General features: G+C 40.2%; 1 protein-coding gene across 5 annotated transcripts in view; it reads right to left on the minus strand.

Annotated features, from left to right (window-relative positions):
• Positions 1-2,842: 2,842 nt before the first annotated feature.
• Pdm3 (POU-domain protein pdm3) overlaps positions 2,843-20,989 on the minus strand; it is a 153,366-nt gene continuing 135,219 nt past the window's right edge. For 2 of the 5 annotated variants that reach the window (XM_077415237.1, XM_077415236.1), the window contains 11 exons: positions 17,890-18,070; positions 17,632-17,790; positions 17,288-17,479; positions 15,288-15,449; positions 14,273-14,529; positions 13,133-13,349; positions 10,908-11,088; positions 10,157-10,213; positions 9,191-9,274; positions 5,604-5,755; positions 2,843-5,464 (listed from right to left, as the gene is read on the minus strand). In XM_077415237.1, the coding sequence (XP_077271363.1) occupies positions 5,340-5,464; positions 5,604-5,755; positions 9,191-9,274; positions 10,157-10,213; positions 10,908-11,088; positions 13,133-13,349; positions 14,273-14,529; positions 15,288-15,449; positions 17,288-17,479; positions 17,632-17,790; positions 17,890-18,070 (1,767 nt within the window). In that variant the 3' untranslated portion in view covers positions 2,843-5,339. The remainder of the gene's footprint in view (positions 5,465-5,603; positions 5,756-9,190; positions 9,275-10,156; positions 10,214-10,907; positions 11,089-13,132; positions 13,350-14,272; positions 14,530-15,287; positions 15,450-17,287; positions 17,480-17,631; positions 17,791-17,889; positions 18,071-20,989) is intronic. The other 3 variants (XM_077415238.1, XM_077415239.1, XM_077415240.1) reach the window with 3 other exon arrangements.

Below are 20,989 nucleotides of genomic sequence, written 5' to 3' on the forward strand. Positions count from 1 at the left end.
AAATACTTTAAAAACGGGAAAAATAGCGTCAAACGTGACAGACCCACGTATGCCCTGGAAAAAACATATGCACACGGAGAGTTAAAATAGATACACGGTGCAATGGATTTACGACGCGACGTACATAAGCGGATTTGATAAATTTACATTAATTAAGACATTATAAATAATGTCTTAAGTTGCCATGATAATAACATGTAAATATAATTATCGACAAGTACGATTTATAAAAGTATTTATAAAGGTCGACATATAATACCTACCTGGAGGTGAGTGTAAGTGAGTAAACTATATATATAATCGTCCGGCTCATTCGCGATTTATCTCCAGTATCGTTTTATTCGCCGTGCTTAAATAACACGAAGTTATATATACATGCCGATAATTAGGAAAGGACCGAGTCTTGACTTTACGGAATTGGAAAACTTCCGTTGAGAGAGATAAGCCTGAGTATCAGGATGAATGCCGTAACACAAGAGGAAACGAGATGCGTGGGTTGCCATTCCAATTAAAAAATCTTTTGTATATAAATCCACAGTAAATTGATTATTAAAAGTCATATCAACGCTATATCTATCATCTCTACATCTTGCATGATGATTTTAAAGCAGGTTAATATGTTAAGTGATAATTGAAAATGTAAGAATTAATTTTCAAAATTTAAAACATATAAAGCTTTTTAAATTATATTAATTTAATCAACGTTATGTCATTTAATTCATGTACTTCTAATAATGTAAACACACACATATATATATATATATATATATATATATATATATATATACACCTATATATATGTATATGTATAATATATATTATATATACTTACGTATATTTTATAAAAAATAAACTTAATACATATACTGATGTTCCCGAGTCTTTTTAAGTTTAAAGGGTTTTTGAAAGCGTTTCTGTCACAAAAAAATCTATAAAAATTCGACATGTATCCATCTTTATAAGGTTTTAAAAAGTGATTTCTATACTTAAGGCCGGAACTGTTGCAATTTTTTTTAAGTGTTGAACCGTTAGGAGAAAACTGTAAAATACAAAAAATCAACTGTGGCTTGCCACGGTGCATGCCACGGTGTTTTACGCAATGTTAATATCGCATATTGATTAATCAATAATTAATAAAACAATTAATAAAACAATTAATCAAATTATTGTGAGGTAAGCATTAAGTGGAATTTCCTAATTTATTTGTTGAACGTAAAATCGTACTCATAGATGAATATCTCCACTGATGGTATTATACCAACCAATAGTATAACAAAGTTTTATCTTTGTAACTTTCTCGAACGAAATTATCTTAATCAATACACTTGCGATAATTTAATATTTTACAATTAACGACTACTTGCTTGCGATTTTCAGCATTATGTGGTATATTATTTCCTGGTCGAGAAGAAGCAGCTTTCTCTATTTTCTTCATGTGGAGGTATATTGTCTTAATGACGCACATATACACATATTTGTGCATTTATACGAAACTGTATTTTTTAATCGAAATACTGTGCGTTGGAATGGTCGGTTACATTGTTATCGAGTGGTCAGGTTTTCAGGCGGACAGAATCTTTTTTTGACAACGAACCTGATTTTGAGTTGGCTAATAGAGAGATTAATCGATAATATAAAAAAACTTTTAATACAAAAATATGTGTGATAAAAAGTTTCTAAAAGAAGCCTGAAATGCTTCTCAATCATCGTTCACTTAATGTTAGGTCTGTAATTAAAATACATAAGAAATAAATTGCAAAGCCTATTAGATGTGCCTGAAATTATTAAAATAAGAAAGAAACGTATTCTTTTTGAAATAAAATCGAGAAGATGAGCTTTATGAAAATGTCTAGCTTGATAAGTTAGAACCGATTTTACGTTACATGTCATGCAAATTAAATTACAAAAAAACATACATACGGTACATGGTTATACTTATTTGAAAATCAAATGTCTTAATCGCGAAGAGTCATAGGTACGACTTTTTGTTATTTGTACCACAATATATGTTTTTATTTTATTTTTGTGGACACCTACTAAATTTTACACAGGTATTCGCTTAACGGCTAAGATTCTTGTCCTTCATTTTAAATACGTAATTTAATGTTACATCATGTGCCTAGGTGCTAACATTCAAGCTAAAGCTACGGCTGCTTAGTTTAATTGTATACTTATGTGCTTAATTGCCGACTGTGTGCTTATTTCGTTGCCGAAATCAATTGATTCCCGCCTTCGAAGGCAGATTACCGAGTTGCATGATATTCGTATAATCGAACCGACGTTTTCCGATAGCGGTAATGTCGAATCAATTGATCGGCGAATTGTAGTTTAGCATCTTTAAATTGATTGTATCGTGATTATTAGCTTAACTTTGCATTCATCGTATTTACAATTCAAGTTCTGCAGTTCATAGTTATATACTTTATAAAACGTAGTAGGAACTTTGGTTTCGCTGGGCAATGTTTCATGAGCAGTTTCCTCTTATTGATTTGTAACTCTTTTTCGTGTCTCAACGTGGCTCGTTTTAGGGGTATTCATTTCTTCTTTATTACACGCGGTTATGAAGTATTTACCCGTTCTTGTTTAGTCTATTTTTAATTTACGAAAATTACCGGACAAGGCGAGCAATTCAGCTGGAAACTGCTATAAAACATTCGCCCGTGGATCTATCTTCCTTAATATGACACTCACGAATACAATTCACATTTTTTTGCAATACTCATGTTTATATTTTCGTAAGGATCTATTTGAATATTTCAATTTCACGAAGAAAATACACATAATTCTTAAACCGTCTTCGCGTTTTTATTTTTATCACTACCGCGGATTTTTCGACGCTCTGCTCTTTCTCTCTTTCTCTCTCTCTCTCTCTCTTTCTCTCTCTTTCTCTCCCTTTCCCTTACTCGCTCATATAACAAAATTTAATAACCGGAATATTTCTGTACAAACATTTTCGCTCTTTTATCAAAAAGGATAACATACACATCCCACTCTTCTTAATAAAAAATTTTGAATTTTGCGATTTACTCCCTCATATATCTTTTTTCCAACCCTCACTTCATCTTCTTCGCGCCTTTCATACTCTCTTTTATTTATATAGTACATTTTAGGAACAGATCACTTTGCTCGTCTCAGGCTTAAAAGTAAAACCTTAAAATATTATTTACTTTTAGAAATTTATTATTTTCTTTAACCATGTAAATTTTCTTTTCATGAATTCAGCTATTTTATAGCTATGATAATAAAAGTTAATTATAATATTACAATGTCTAGGTATATCGTAATATGTACATGCTACCCTTGCGCCCCTAGCTACTCGTCAAGTTAGAGATTTCACAATATTATCGTAATGAATAGCCCATTATAAAGAGGATGAAGTACATTTTATGCACAGTTCTTACCCATTAAACGTACGCGTCTGCTAAGTATTAAGAAAACCGTATTTTAAGAGCTTCGTTTAAATATCCTTTTACGCGTGAAAACGACTGCGGGTTGTCGATCGCTTGTTATTAAATGATTGCGTCAACATAATGCAAATCAAACGTCTAACAATCACTATAATGTGTGAGACAATTGTACATGGCCACGTATTTATTAACGATTATGATTTTTTTTGTTAAGAGAGACATAATAATGCATAAATAATTCTTCGATTTCAAAATCGTGCGTCTTTAATATTTTTTACCGTACGCATACTCAAAGGAATTATTCGAGTGCTTTCAGATTTTTTTTTCTTTTCGCGCAATTGTAAATACAAAATCAAAATTGAAAGCAGCCGATACAGAAGCGTATTTCGCGATCGAAGAATTATGTTCGTTCGAATATCCCGCAGATCGAAATCAAGCTCTGATAAAATCGAAGTTTTCGTCCGATCTTTATCGTTATTCAGCGAATAAGCGGATCGCATATATGTATAGGAACGGAGGATGCGTGCTCGTTTATAACACGTATACGTCTTACATGGCAGATTATCACGGACTAGTTTTGCAGAAACTCGAATCTTGCCTGTCTTTAACTGTGTCTTTTTCTCTCTTTCTCTCTCTCTCTCTCTCTCTCTCTCTCTCTCTTTCTCTCTCTCCTTTTCTTTCTCTCTCTTTCTTTCTTTTCCTACAGGATTAAATATAACTTCAGGAGCGGCATGTGGTATATAATCGTTTATAGCATACTTTCAAAGACGTTATTGCATTATTTAGTCGCTAAAGGAATTTCATTGATTTCTAGATATACTTGTAATTTACACATCTCGCGCTCACCAAAAACTGTCGACCGATTTATTACCGAAATTATAATAGAAATATTATCGTGCTCGTTATAACAGTGTATACGTATGCAAAGGATGATATTATAATCAATAGAGACGATGATTTTATTTTGTATTTGTTATCTAAGCGATATTTTTATTTGCGCAACTCAACGAGCGACAATGATATTTCAGGATACCCCCCCCCCCCCCGATCGGACACAGTCGCAGTTTTTACTGCGCGCGGAAGATTGCCATCCTTTCCATTTTAAGTGCATTTTCGATTGTTCCGCCAGTTAATTAGGAATCAATTGTACGTAGCTGTTTAAACGTTTCGCCACTTACGTGCTAGCATCCTTGTAAGTAACCGTTTTAAAGGTAGCTAAATTTGTAATTATTCGTGCGACGATTTTACGTATCTTTCTGCCTGGTTTTGATAGATCGTATTCCGAAAAACGTACGTGCCCCGACAAGTGTTGCAATCAAGCAACTGTAATTAATTAGAGAAGCCTAGAAGCGATTTTTCTGTAGTTGCTTGCTGACAAACTGATACTCGCGTATAATTTCGATCGTCGAGGCATTTACGTCCATCGGTTCGTTAATGCTTACCAATTGCCGATAGCCCATTCGTTCGAAACTCGAAACTGGATCAGTTAGTCAGTGTTTTCCGATGGATATATATCTATGAAAATTGGAAGCGCGCGACGGATTGGTACCAAATGAGAGACAACGATTTCAGATTATCAATTTTCGATATTCGACTCATGTATACATCACATATTCGTAGATTAAAGCTATTTACATATATAGATGTCGTATACACCTGCGATCACAATATTCGAAGGACTTCGCTTCGATCTAGAACGATCTTTCCGTGCCGGAGCGAATTTGATAAATATGGCTTTCTATAGAGTAAACGCTTTTTTTTCCTTACTTATTCCGTGACAAACCACGAAAAGTTGTTCTCGCATCAGAACTGTTTTATTTACGCTAGAGGAAAACGCGAGATTGGAAAATTTCACGAAACGTGCTCTTCGTCGTCCGTAGTTTGAAGCTTTTCTCACATGTTGCCCGATTGCTCGGTAGACGTAGTCCTTCCCTATACAACGCCCTTCGACATCATCCGCACCGTATTCTTCAGAGCTTGTCTCTTATTGCAGAACCAGATTCTTATCACTTCCCTATCGTATCCTAATCGATGCGCTAAAGTAGTGATTTCGTTACCTGTAAAAAAAAAAAAAAGAAATAGAAACTTCCAGGGTGTGAAAATGTACGAGATAGCTCCGAAAAAGAATTAGTTAGCTTCTCTAATAGCGAGATCATTGCGCTTAATCATAGCAGACAGACGTAGGCGGAAACTAACCAGTAGGATGAGTGTTCCTGTCAAAATGTGCGTTCAGCAGTTCCAATGCCTGGGGCGTAAAGGAAGTCCGCCGTTTCCGCTTCTTGCTCGGTTCGACCCCGATGAAGTCCGTCAGATGATTAACGCCGCTCTTGTACCTGGAATCAGATGCACTACTCTTGCTCAAATTCGGAAGATTGTATCACCGGCGTTTATATTAAACATTACCGCGCGCGTTTATACTTTCATGAAAATATATATATGCTTGCTGTATATGATTATAAATCGCGAAATAGGATCCCATTTAAAAGTCCGACCGGTTAATCGTCGCGTTTTTACAATAATTAATTATACGTCCGTGGGGTGTCTACGTCGAATTCAAAATTTATCCTGTGGTTTATGAAATAATGTTATATATCCAATGTGAAAAAATAATTCTGTTTACTGTTTTGCACGTTCGTAATTACGTTAGCGCGAAATAGGATACTGATTAAAAAAGGAAATCACCGGCGTCACGATATTCGTGCTCGGACACGTTCGGTCGCAAATATCCCGCGCGTCCGGTATTGGATTTTTCCCCGAGTACACACCCGGGTTGATTCACGAGTCGAAACTTACTCCTCGTATCGCGAAACAGAACTCGCGGCGGCGGCGGCGGCGGCGACGGCGGTGTCGGCGTCAAGTCAAATAAAATTAGCGAACAAACAGCCGCGGCGCTTTTAAACTCGAGCTTTTATTTCATTCGTCATCCAAATTCATCGAATCTCGGGTAATTATTATGTTCAAACATTGTCCGTTTTCACAATTCTTAAATATTAAGAAGACACGAGCAAGCGCTTCGATCTTATCTCGCATTTTTGTTATTATCAATGTTAATATTGCATTTTTCATGCGCATTAAAGATATTATAGTAATGAACAGTTCTTAAATTAAATCAGATATTCTTGCAAGATTTATTCGCCAGCATAAATTTCTACATCTGTTTGCTTAAGTTTGTTATTTTTAATCCGTAGAACGGAATGGGATTGAGTAGAATAGCAGATTAATATAAAATTTTAAATGATTCTATATTGAATGTCGAACAATGAAATTGACGAACAATGAATTTATTATTTTTCAGCCATTTCCTAATTAAATTAATGCAAGATATTAATTTGTAATAACCATGAAATTATCACGGAAAAATCAATGCCCAATTATATATATATCATCTGACGACCTTATATCGTTTCGTCTTAAGAAATCGATACATTAGAAAATACCCGATCTCGAGAGTGTCGAGTCGAGAGTATACGCAAACTTTTTTGGCGTCGCGCGGCCAGTCGACGTAATTTCATTTGACGGGTAGTATTATCGGGGTGGCGCGGTGCAAGGCGCGATATGGAAAAAGCTCGCGACCGCGACAGTAAACAGGGAGAACGGAGAACTTCCGTTGGGACTCCCGGGTGAGCGATGAGAAGCGGTACGGTGTACGGCCGCGAGGGGGAGCTCGATGGTGGTGTACGGTGTACGGTCATAGTCATAGGTACGCTCGCGGTGCGACGGTGCCGGCTCAAAATTTATGTTTTTAATTTAACTCCGAATGACCAACTGTCGAGTCGAAAAAAGTACACGGCGGGCCATTAGCATCGCGCGGTAATATTTCGTCGAATTCGCGAAAACAATATGCTAATGGAGAAGTCGGCGAGAGCGCGAAGAACCGACGCGACGCGACGCGACGATTCGACGGGGGTTTGAATGTCACGTCGTCGTTGGTATGCGTTATAGTGACCGGCGAGCGAGCGCAATGGAGAAGCAACGCCCGGGATAGCGCAAGAAGGGGTGGAAGAGGTAGGCGAAGAAAGAGGAGACAAATAAACGTGAGTTAATATACGCAAGGGAACGTGAAAGCTGCGTGTAAGCTCGGTGCGTGGGTGTTACACATCGTTGCGTGTTATACAGGTGTGGGAGAAGGAGACGCGCGGAGAAGTTTGAACGAAACGCCGAAAGGACGAAGGAAGACGGGAACAGAAGGAAGGAGGACTGGGAGGCTGCGTGAAGGTAGGAGGAATGACAGAGAGAGAGAGAGAGAGAGAGAGAGAGAGAGAGAGCGTCGCGCCGCTCCGCGCGATGCCGCTGCAGGTAAGAGCGAGATGACGGTGGTGGTGGCGTTGTAGGTAGGAGGAGCGACGCCGGGGGAGAGGTACATCAGAAACCTGATTTTAATTAGTCCACAGTTTAATTACTCGGCAGATAAATCGTGCACGTGCACCGCATAAACTAGCCGCTTTCATTTTTCCCGGACGCGGCCGGCGCACGGTCGACGCTTAGCTCCACGCCGCGCGAATGCAGGATGGGTCATTGTTGCGCTGGCTTGCTCTCGTGAAAAGAGAAACGGCCCGGCCGTGCCGCGCACCCGTACTTACCGCGCGCGCTTCGGTCATCGAATGATTCGATTATTCCGCGCCGCGCTTCCGCGCCGCGGTTTTTCTTTCACGGCTCGAAGCGTAGCGATTATTATCGTTGGGCTCCGGCGGATGATCGCCAAGCATTCCGCTTTTATGCGAATAAACACGGCTCTGTTTAATGCAGTCGTATTTCTTCTTCTGGTCGACTTATTCTCGCAATTGCGAGTGTGTAGGCACGAAACTTTGCAGATCTGTATATATTCATATTCATATTTCTTATATCTAGCGCTAAATGCAATAGTTCAAATTGCATGTACATCTTTTTTATATACTCTTGCATAAAAAGAATTATGCAGTCACATTTAAGCTAAATGGAAAACTGAATACGAACTGAATAATATTTAGCCTCTTTTGATTAACGCGGGATTACGGATAAAGATAAACAGATAAAAATCAGGAATACAAGTCAATAATAATAATGTAGATGTAACCGTGATAAATTTAATATCCAATCTTATTTTTCAAAAATCGTGAAGAGCGCATTAACGCTTTGATGTCAAAACCGTATCGCGATGCGTTTTAATCGTAGCACGACTATATGCGATTCCTGATTAGCTCGCGGCATAAAGCTCATTAGATTTTATCGTCTCGTAAAATTTACACCTTGTGGATACTCGGGCTCCCGAGATTCTTAGGGAGGATCGGTAGTATCTTTCGTGTCACAGCCGGAGCCACCGACGGTCGCGTTGCGTTGCCGCCGCGAGCAGCGAGTAGCCGCCTCGCGCGCGCGCGCGGTAACGGTTTCTCCCATTCTAATTAACATTCCACATATTTATTAAACGGATCCGCAATTAATCAGATGGATTCAATTAGCGAATTACCAATTAGCACGCACGCGTTCGCACGCTCTCGCGCCGACGCGCAGACGCGAAGTCGAGGCCGCATTGGACGATTGCGAAATAATTATGTATCAGAAATACAACGTTAGGACTTGATTTGCAATCCAGAAAATCTCTCTCTCTCTCTCTCTCTCTCCTTGATTGGAGAATTCTAGTTATTTATATTAATTATAGAGTGTTTATACGGCACGTCGAGGGGAACGTTGCATTTATGATACTCTTCCGGCATAAATACGTGTTGATACACCTTTTTTTGAAGGAAAACATTTTCTCACGTTGTATTCGTGCGATAATTCTTAAAGTTCATAGGAGTATTACTCACCTCTCTTCTGCCTCCTTCATCCACCTCTCGAGAACGGGCTTAATTTTCTGCGCGCTTTTCGGTGTAATGTCCAGCTTTTCGAATCTAAAGCCAAGAACAAGGCTTGATCTATTTTTCTCGGGAAATTGATAAAGAGGGTGAGAGTCGAGAAAATACGACAAGGACGTAAAAAGATGAAATATCCAATTTTCTAGCGTAGCATATCGAGTAATATATTGAAACCATTTGGAGAAACTCAAATGGTTCAAATTTTCTCTGAAAATTTGCTTTTCGCCCTTACGTCTTTGTCCCACTAAAGGAGCACTAAGAGGCATGCATTGATTCAATAACAGGACATTGACAATGCGTGCATGCTTTAAGGTTTGGTGATGCCGTGTATGATGTTGCCAACGCGCTGCGCGAACAATCCTTGTGCGGGCGAGCGAAATGAATCCGATCCCGATCGAATCTCTCGGTGAAACAATTCGAAGAGTCGGAGATTCGACGGACGATAAAAATCGCGAATCCTCGGCTTCGTTCTATCCTTTTATTCTTAGCGCGTTGGCGACATCATGCCCAAGTTTGCCAATGCCCTGGCTCGAAGAGAGTTAATTTTAGAAGTGCTCCTTTCGCATTTCTTTTCCGAACGGAATTAGAAATTAGTGAGAGTGCTTGTGCAGCTATACCCAAATATGCCTGCCGGTTCTAAGCGGGAGAGGACTGATCGCAAATCGGTCGAGCGCAAATAAAGAAGCGAATGAGAGAAAGACGGACCATCTTATTTCACGCGATATGCATCGTTGACTTTTACAAATCTAATGCGATGGACTAATTAGATTTACTTTTTCTTAAAACCCCTTTTTTCAAGAAAATTCGTTGGAAAATTCGTGCTCGATTTTCCCTTGTTGGGTATAACTGCGGTTTCTTAAAGGATTTTAGAGTTTTAGATTTTTAGGTAAATTAAGTAGCATGGAGGGGTGAACGTACGTAGCTTGCTGCTGAGAGGCAATCTGCGAGGCAGCGTACATCTGGGTAGCCAGGGCACTGGGGAACAATCACCAATGCTTATGTTAGTTGATACGATAAGAATTTTCTAAGAGGTATAAACATCTTTGCTTGCTACCGGCATTACCACGGTGGTTCCCATTCGCATTTCGAAGACGCCCTCGGTCGAAAACAACGAAGAAGATAAATAGTGACCCTACGTCCACGAAAATTTAAGCATTGGGTATTACACGTTCAGTAATTCTTTTTTTAATTTTTGCACATAAGTAGTTTTTATTTTTTACAAGTAATTTTAACAACTCGATTTAGATTAAATTGCAGCATAAATCAGGAACCATCGTGGCTGCGAAAGCTATATTAGACTCCTTTGAACGAATTTAAAACGTTGCGATAAATAATAAATAATGAAAAACGAGGGAAAAATAATTTTGTACAGTAATTGAAGATTGCTGTATAAAATTACGTTATATTAACTGAGATAAAAACGTAAAACTGCTTCGAGATTCTCTTAGCTTCACGTTCGGGCGTTCATTCCTAACGGAAAATGCTGTCACAAGGCCATCGAACACGGATAACTATCTGTTTTTGCTACTCTGAACAAATCTCAACCCTTTCTACGCCATTTCCAGTGACCTGGCACACTGTTCGTTTTACATTCTACCATATTATTGAATTCTCATTAGCGATGTCTGTTTCGACGGAACGCGAGGAGGACGATGTAGCGATAACTAACCTGCATATGGCACTTTGGCTGTATGCGGGGCCCTCAGTGACACTCAGAGCCTGACCAACTTGGGTCTGTGTCAGGCCCAGAGACAGTCTGCGCAGCTTAAAGACCTTGGCGAACTCCTTGATCTCATCCAAATTGATTCCATCGACTACGTTGTTAGTGGCCTCGTTGATCGTTGGCTGATCTATAATAAAAATTCGTTCTATTCCTATCACAAATAGATAAAAAAGCTATGAGAAATCGTCACAAGTCGGTATTAGGATTTTTATCGTTTTGTGAAAAGATAAATCTGATGATATTTAACAATAAGTTAATTCTAAGTTAATAAATTAGCAATGATCTAAGCGTTTAAATACTTTGAAACAATATTCTCAATCCTATTTTGAATTTCCTTGCTTAATGGAGATACTTGAGACTCCTCTATCCTATAAAATGCAAAAAAAATCGACGATATCTTGATATATAAATCGCGTCGCATACTGATTGCGGAAACAATACTAAGCCGGTCATAAACGAGATGAAATACTTACTCGTGGTTCAAGGGTTAACGCGATAAGCGATTCTTGCGTCGCGCGTGGTCAGTTTTATGGTGATTCTAATGGTGCATTTTGAGCATTAGTGATCCACTGCCGGTCATTCGAGCGCACGTTTCAATCGATTCGTCGGAATGCAACGGAACTCCGGCGAGAAGGCTGCCTAATGACATCAGGCGGCTTCGTTAAAGCAGCTCGCGCTACCACCGATTTCTCTCGTAAATCTGTCACCCCGAATGTATACGAACGCAATAGAAATGCCCACATACTCGACCAGTTCGCTTGGTTTCTGCGCCGCGCAATAAACTGCAAGTCCTTCTTCCGCGACGGTGTTTCTACGATCGTTAATTTCTGATCAAGGCACCGAGTACTTCGCGCGCTTCAAACAAAATGCTGCGAGCAAGTTATATGATTCGGCCATGACACGATGAATAAAGGAATAAGGATATCGCGAGCGAAGTGTTCACCGCTGTTCGATTCACAAAGTTAAAAAAATCTTTGACCGTGATTGCGGTTATTAGACTAGCTTCTAAATTTTGTACGCATTAAAAATTGCATAAATAAGATGCATAAATAAGAGATAAATAAGAGCTAATAATCTAATCTAAAGCTTAATAACGAAATGTACAAGTATCAGAACTCGACATTTGAAATATATCATTTAATTACTTTCGTTCGTGCTATATATACAAAATAGAGTAAAAAATAATTTTAAAAAACAACAGAAAAATTAGGCAACTATTTTTATTCCGATGTTGCATCCTGATCTCTACTTGAAGAATTTCTGTGTTTGAAATTCTATCTCGGAGAAGAGTTAACAAAAGCAAATATTTATGAGATAATACTCGCATCTGATGCTGGCAATTGAGAATCGTTAGGCTTCACGCGCCGAATGATTATTCCATCGCGTCAGGATGACGAGATGTGCCAGTCCACGCGATGATTGTGAGTTATTAAAATTATTGTCAGCCAACACATGAGGTTACGTGCGCTGCTGGAATCTTTATGGCTTCCTAGAAGGCAGTAAGGAACGAACTAATGCCCCGTAATGAGTCTAGCGTACGATATCCTATTACAGTTGTCAAGCGTTCAACGATCGATGCGCGTTTGAAATGTTATTTTCTAGTTTCGTTAAACACACATTAAACATTAAATCGTTCCTTCCGCGATGACAGTAATGCTTCGTGAATACTATCAGAGAGAAAACGCTGTCGTTTAAGCGACCGTTAGAAAGATTTTAATGTGTACTTCAATTATATCAGAGGTATACGCTTGAGGATTTGCGTGCGGCCGGTCGCGTTTAACACCTTGTCAAAAATATCATCAGAATGTGACAACCTGGCAAGATAAAGATAAGGAGCGCGCGTTTGCATGTGGTAATTGCTTCTTTAAAAGTGATCATTATGCATGCAATCGCTTGTCGACATTAGCGAGTGTGCCTCGTATAGTGTGCCTTGCAAGTGATTGCGTTATAGGAAGATGGTGTCCCTGGCGAAAATTGTAATTAAAAGCTGTCAAGGAGTAACACGGCTACCCCGAAGGCGTAGCTCGATTATCATTTACGCGCGCGATGTGGACATCGTTTTAAATGCTCCGTCAAGTACCGCAAAACCAATTGACACAGATCGCTTCGACTTTCGACCCGTGGGTTAACGTCACCCCGTAAGAAAAAAATGAAAATAAACTGTGTCTTACTCGGAGAATCGTTCAAGAGATCATCCTCCTCCTCCTTCGGGCTGTGCATACTGCTCGGTGAAGCCTTTACTCCGGCACCGCCAGGTCCGTGCGTCGTCGTGATAGTAATCTCGCCGTTGCTGGCGGCCAATCTGTTCAAAGCGGATGCGGCGGACACCACGGATTCGTTCAACGGCGACGACTGCTCCGGTCTCTCCCTGTGATGTTTTTCCGTCGGCTGTGAACACAATACGGTAGCGGAGACGGATTAGCTCACCGGGGACGAGAACGCGCCTCTTCCACGTCAATTATGCACTTAATAATGAGACGGAACCTCGAATCGAGACACTTTAGAGTGTAATTAGTGGAAGGAATGCCATCGGTACGGAATACTTTCTTAACGAGATCACTCGAGTATTGGGAATTATTCCCAATAAGCGAGAAACACCAAGAAACATTTTAACTACATTACAGCAATGTTTTAACATTAATGCAATGTAATTGAAATGTTTCTTGACGTTTCTTGCTTACTGGGATTCTGGTTGTTTCGCTCATCTTGCCAGTGGTCTACTACCGCGCCGGAAATGGGAACTGTACGTTCGACTGTGCATCGCGATCCGATAGAAATACGTTGACATCGTTAGAAAAAAAAAATAGAAAAGAGGAGCGAGCGAAGGTATTTATTCTCTTTGATTCATATGGTAGTGTTATTCGTTGATGGAAGGTTAACTACACTAACGGTTATAGTATTGAAATTATTGAGAAAGTGCGAATAACGCGTATCGTACGGCCACTAGTGAGATGAAACGTGAAATGCATGCGGTTTTCGAAACAATACGACTATATGCACGATATCACGAAAATATGAAGCTTATTGAAATGAAAAACATTGCTATTTTAACAAGCAGTGATATGTCTATCAATTTTGTTGATAACATGACATGAAGAATTTTGCTATTTTATATCTGCGAAAACAACTACATAACTATATAATTATATAATGTAACTATTTTAAATGCCAAATTATTACAAGAAAACAAGTTATATGGCAAAGATCGTAAAATATTTGTTTCGTTAATTAACATTTCTTGTGTTACCGACAAATTTATACTGTCTATATTTTTGAAAGAAAGATACTGAAAAAGGCGAGTCGGTACGTACTGTGTAATGATTCATATGCGAGGTGTGTCGGTGGCTGTGCTGTTGAGGCGATGTCGTTAAAAGTGGTTGCTGAGAAGCCTGAACGGCCTGTACAGCCTGCTGCGCCGCTTGCGCTTGTGCCGCTTGGGCAGCCTGAAGCAGTTGCTGAGGCTGCATCGCATTCAGAAGTTGTTGGCTCGCCGAGCTATTGCTCAGAAGATGCGGTAAAGCGGCAGGGTTCAGTCCTAATCCCGATGCCAGGCTGGGGCTCGTGGGAACTGATAAAAGGACAAGTAAACGCGCATAGTACGACATCCGATGTTACGTTAATCGCTATGTAAATACGACAGTATATTAACTGAATGCATTCGGACATTTTGATAAAATGTGTTATCGTAAAAAATTAACGTTAATTAAAATTTTTGAATTTAATAAAGAAGATGCAATTTTTAACGTTTCGAATACTGTGGGCGCATACATGCGCTCAGCGTATTTTCTTTCTAATGTTCTAATTTTTCTATGAAATAATTAATGTTTATAAATAAATAATATCGCGTAAGCTCGAGGAAATCATAAGTACTTTCGTCCTATATCCAATGATATATTGCTAAATTACTCGATGCCTTAAAATTCACGCGAAAAACACTCCGATTGCGATGTTTATTAATGAGTTCTGATTATACAAAACGCGTCATTGAACTATTCCGTATTTAAAGAATTAATTATTCAACACTGGATATTCGTGCGACATTACAGATTTAGCAGATGCAAAAAAAATCGTTTATATTATATATGTGAATATTTTGTTCAATTTTATGAGAAGGATAAAAATAATAATTTAATCTTATATGTGTGTGATAGACATATACAAGTTAAATGTATTAAAATATATTTAACGAAATGTATTATATGGCCTCATAGAAACAGAAACATATTTACATATGCATCGCGCAAAGATGGACATATTAAACATCTTATGATTACATCGAACGTATGACACAAGAAAATCTTATAAATAGATTAATGTTGAACTTACCATTGCTTGTAGGCGTATTAAGCATATTCTGCGGTTGAGCTAGAGATTGGAGATTCGCCAGTGTCGTGGAAACTACCTGTCCGTTGCTGAGCGCCAAATTCACCATTTGATTGTTCGTGACGTGACTGACCGGTATAGTCAAGATGGTTTGGGTAGCGATCCCTAAGGAATAAAAAACAATGTTTTCAAAATAAATCGTGTTTCTCTGGAGAGACTGTTTCAGGATCGAGGGCGACGAAAGCAATTGATCACGTGATAGCTTTCGAAAACGTTATATGATCTTATTTCGAATCAATAGATACTTCATTTCCATTATGAACGTAGTCCACGCGTCGTTGATCCAGGATGGGTAGTAAAGTTATCAGAGTCTCATAGAGGGATTATTAGGCAACCCATAGGGCAGGTAACCTCGCAGGCTAGCGTAGTTGGCAAACTATTATCGTCATCTTAATAGTGGGTACAGGTACTGGACTGCGCTGCGCTGCGAGAAGGATGCCTAATCATACTTAGAATAGTTTCGGGATTACCTCCAGCTCCGCTAATCTGATTACCCTGTACACGCGCTTAATATGATTACTGATCATGAGTACGTACCCGTGTTGCCACCTACAGCTAAGCTAAGCAAATCCCGTATTCCGAACAGCCATAAAAGTTTCACGTTCTGAGGTAAGGTCAACCGACAATCCGATTAACGTGCAGTTCAAACCGAACGATAACGCGCTGCCAATACTTTCATTGTTGATTCGCGGTCTCTGACAGGAGTGTAATGATTTGAAAATATTTTGTTTATCCGAGCATGTGGCATGTGGCTCGCGACAGCAATATAATATTTGCTTTTCGTTTACGCGTTCATGAATCTATCTAGAAGCAAGGAAAAATTTCTCTCGACAATTTTAGAAATATCGGAGATTTATTTATATCTGATATAAAGAACGATTCGAATGATGTGTTATTTCCATTTTCAACGAATCAAGGCGTACATGACCTCCTCGTGTATTTTAATCTTCGCCGCTTTTTGGGTCTTAATCGTTCGTACGATAAAATCTCGGACGGCTGATATTACTTTAAATAAAGCCACGGACATTCTGCGCGGACAATAATTTCTATGAACGACAACCTATTGACCACATCCTCGCCGACACTCGATGTCTATCAGAGACCAATCGAGCGTTAGTCAGTTACCATCGATTGAGTCGAAAAGCAGTGCAAACATTATTTGCCGCCACGTAACTCGTCATCCTACCGCGGCCGGTCCATATCCACTTAGGCGGAATCCCAAAGTTCTCCTGCCTCTCGTCCTCTGCCTCCGCCCTCCTCCGTGCTGTATCTCTATCTATCTCTCCCTCTTTCTCTTTCTTCTACCCTCTCTCTCTCTCTCTCTCTCTCTCTCTCTCTCTCTCTCTCTCTCTCTCTCTCTCTCTCTCTCTCTCTCGATTGCTAGAATAGGGACCTAACTTGGTAGAAACGAAGTTAGCGCGGACCGCAATCGATATAATAGCGGCCGAATCCGCGGAGCTGCGATGTCCAGCCAGTGAGTGCTAGGGTTAGGAGTATGAGGGGAGGAAGGGCGGACCCGAGAAAGGAGGCAGGATGGGGTGGGACTCGTGAGGTTGGAGAGGGGTAGTGAGACGTTAATTATACATTGAAATTAGTTGCAGAGTTTGCCCTGTGCTCGGCGAGGTAGTCTAGGACCACTAAGTATGGACGACGGACCGGCCTTAGTCCGAGCTCTGGTCAGAGATAGTCGATATTATATTATATATCGGCACATCTTGATTGCACAACATTATGCGCTGGCACAGCGCCGGGTTATGTGTTCCGTTCAGCGGACGCGCGATGATTTTATGCGTGGCAACCGTCGATGGAATTTTGATTGATTGTAATCTCGTAGATTGTGTTCACCAGCAATCGAGATCAATATTATGACGATAAGATATGCGAGAAAGAAAATCATTCGTGTTCGAACGATGTTGAAATTGTAGAGTGCTAGTGTAGCTTACCTTGCGAAGTGGGGATAAGAAGCTGAGCCCCTTGAATGCCCTGAACCAATTGACCGGACGTTAGGATGAATTGAGGCATCGCGACCGGTTGCGGTTGAGATAATAGCTGAGGTAACGTTGCCATTGGGGCTGAGCTAGGTGGCAAAAGGTGGGAAGCCGCCGTCGTACTCGAGGCTGTTGATACCGTTCCGCCTGGGAATGAAATTTAACGATTTCACCGCGTTAAATTACTCTTATCATCCGATTCTTGTGATCCTTGATTCTCCTTTCTGATCTTGCATAACCGCTCGCGTCTTTACATCTATTTAGATTCACGCTCAAGGAACTCGATTTATGCTTCTCACCTGACGAGCTGACGGTTAAATTCAACGGAGTATTGATCAGTTGATTATTAGTTAATCCCGCTGTCATTCCCTGAAGACCGGCGGCCAGTGACGCGACTTGTGGAAGATTTTGCAAATTCGCTAAATTCTGAAGATTCTGAAGTGTCACCATGCCGGCCACTGCGCACAAAATTCCAATAGTAAGGAAACAATGTCAATATCAGGATCGTGGAAGTCGATCAAGTTTTGTATTCCGTAAAGGGACAGTTTCGCACTTACTTGTCCCGTTTAGGTGAGCTTGCGCGACCGCCGCGCGTTTCGCTTGATGGAGATTCTCGGGTGACGGACTCCGTCGTCTCTTCCGTGAATTCTTTATGTCATCTATCATCATTTGGTGTTCGTGCAGCGCGCCACCACCTGTCGCCGGTTCGGGACTCCCAGCGCTACTCCTGTCGCTGTCCTGTAACAGATACATATATATTCACATGTATGATAGATATATAATCGCGCCAGATTGAAATTCAATCACCTTCGATTTATACGAGGTCGGACAATAGTCGCGATAAATTTCGTGAATTGAACGTTGAATTGAATTAAACTAACTGTCCAATAATAATAATAATGCTAATTAAATGTGCATTTTTTTAACTAACACGCGGATTAGTAAGAGATCAAACATCTTTCGAAGTTTCGATGTGAAACATTATGCATCATTCTCTCTCATGAAAATCAATCGTACAGCGACGCAAAAGGCTTTAATACGAGTTAACAGTCATTTCCAAAATGACTGAAACATTCAATTATATGCGCGTGGTTCGTTAACGTGCGATGCTTTTTATCGCGAGCGATGCGTTTAACGTCGAAAAAAGATTAATAATCATTCACGGTCCACATAAATGATGCGCATTAAAATATTCCATTTCAGGTCGGTGGAGGTGAGAAAAAGCAATGACAGTAAATGAATGACGAAAATTAATGTAATATAATGCACACGTAAACCAATGAGTCTTACGACACGAACGGTGATCACTGTCGAATATTAATTTCAATATCACTTACGCGTGGCAATGAAAATTGAGCTCGCCTGTATTGCTTGCCCATAAACATAATCCAGCAATGCGCTCGGGCAAAGTGATTTAGTTATTCACGCTCAATAACACATTTTTGGAATTAACTTTGGTCGGCCGAGCCGACCGTCCCGATTTAATCAATACCAATTTGGCAGGACCGCGCGACATACGGTGCATCGTGACTTTCGAAAATTCTCGTCGACAAACAACAATCGAAGGGATTATGCGGGAAGGCGAGAATTGCCGCGCGAAAAAAAAAATATATATTAATCACGCGTTCCCCCTCCCCCCCGCGGTTCCTCCGCTTTCGTGCCTGCAGATATATAATTCATGCATATTTACGAAATACCAGCGGAATAATTAACGAACGCCGGCACATTAAGGCGTGCCGTACGTGTGCACGTGTAGTCGAGGTTCTTAGAAGACAATCTAAATTATAATAAATCGATGGAGTATATATACCGTAATGCTTTACCACCACGAGTGTATATCGACGGTGGTGGTGGCTGTGGCTGTGCCGTGGAGAGTAATGTTACCGGTGCGGCCTCTTTGCATAATGGTATGGAAATATGCCGGAACGTGTATCGCCATAGTTGGATACAGATTAAGCGTTTTAGAGCTTCGACACTCGAGTAATTCGAGAAAAAGAGTTGCCGCACGGATAACTGGACCTATGAATAAATCCTGGAAAAGCTTCCGCGGCGGTTATCACCTTATCTTACAATTAGACGTACGACTGCTCCGGCTAGACGTATTGATGCAAATGTCAAAGAAAGTGAGTCTCAACGTAGGGTGAACGAAAAATATATCAATGATATTTAAGACAGCAACAAAATCGAGCTACAGATTGCGAAACTGTATAAATATCCTTTTCATTATTTTCTTATAAAAAACAGATTGTAAAATAAAAATCGGATAAAACTTTTAACCAATCCGTAAATATTACATTAATTGTACCGTCAAAGGATCTCAGTCTACATTCAGCTGGACATTTTTTTTTATAAAAGGGATATCCTCTGGGTGCGGCTTGTAATCCCGGCTTGAATTTTCGTCAAAGTCGCACAATGGGCCGCGCGCGTCGCTGGTCGAGGCATTTCATTGCATAAAAAATAGATAAAGCCTGGTCGATAGGTAACGAACGAAAATAGGAGGCGCAGAGGGTACGGCAGTTCAATTTTTTTTCCACGCAAATTCGTAAACGGCTATACCGCTAGTATAGCCATCCTATATTAAATGGACGAGGCGAGGGGGATTAGTTGAATGCACAGGTCCGACCATTTTGCTTGTAAAAGTGCACGCGATATACAGCCAGGCGTAGAAAACACATGTTTACAGGTTTCCACTATTTCGCATAAATTAATCAGTGTAACAGCATCGCAGTGCATAGAACAATTTTGTGTGAGATCGTTGACTTTGCTATAACTTGCCAACTATACTTTTATCATATAAAGACAGAAGGATTAGGATTTATACACGTTTCAATAAAATAATGCATTAAATAAACTTCTTGAAAGTAAACAAATCTCAATCATAACTTCAAAAGTTATTCTATTTTTGTATATTTCTATAATTCTTTTGATACAAATATGTATTATTATCGAGGAATGAAATGAATATTGATAGCATCAAGAAGGTTGTAATTTGTAATTAGCGCCTATGATTGCTCGCTTCACGCGCCTCGAGAGATAATACGGCAGTCGGTTTATCCAAGCACGTCGAACAAAAGAAGTCACATCACCCACGCCACTGGATGTCTCGCCAACGCGCGGACGTTTTAAATTCCCTGAGCGAAATCAGTCACATGATCGATAAAAAATCGTTATCCCGCATCCATAAGCAATTTCGCTAATGCGAAAAACCGAGCTGGATCCTCTCCCTCTCTCTCTCCCCCGCGAACGGGGCGGACGGTGAACGCGAGCGGCCAGTGGGAGGCGCGAAAAAAATACACGGGACAGAGAAAAGAGAGGGCGGAGAGCGTTCGGTTGGTCGTTGGAAATGCAACAATAAACATTACTTATCGGCACGGGGGTCTCTAACAATGCGTATACGAGGAGAAGCGGCACGGCTGGTAGCAAAGCGCAAGTTTTTTGCAATAAAGTCATTTCGAGCCGTTTGAGTTATGGGTAATTCCTGTGGAACGCCCGGGCCTGTGTGTGCGCTCTAGCTGGCTGGTCCGAGTCCGGTTCATTGATTAGTATTAATGACTTAGCTGCACTCATTTCGCCCGAATAAAAGTAATTGGATTTGGCTTCGACCCCGCGCGGACCGCGCTGTAGTTTGGCGTCGGCGGCGACGGGCGGCGTCGGCGG

The sequence above is a fragment of the Temnothorax americanus genome, unplaced genomic scaffold (assembly GCF_048541705.1).
Source record: "Temnothorax americanus isolate GAGA-0224 unplaced genomic scaffold, ASM4854170v1 Scaffold4, whole genome shotgun sequence".
Taxonomy (NCBI): Eukaryota; Metazoa; Arthropoda; class Insecta; order Hymenoptera; family Formicidae; genus Temnothorax; species Temnothorax americanus.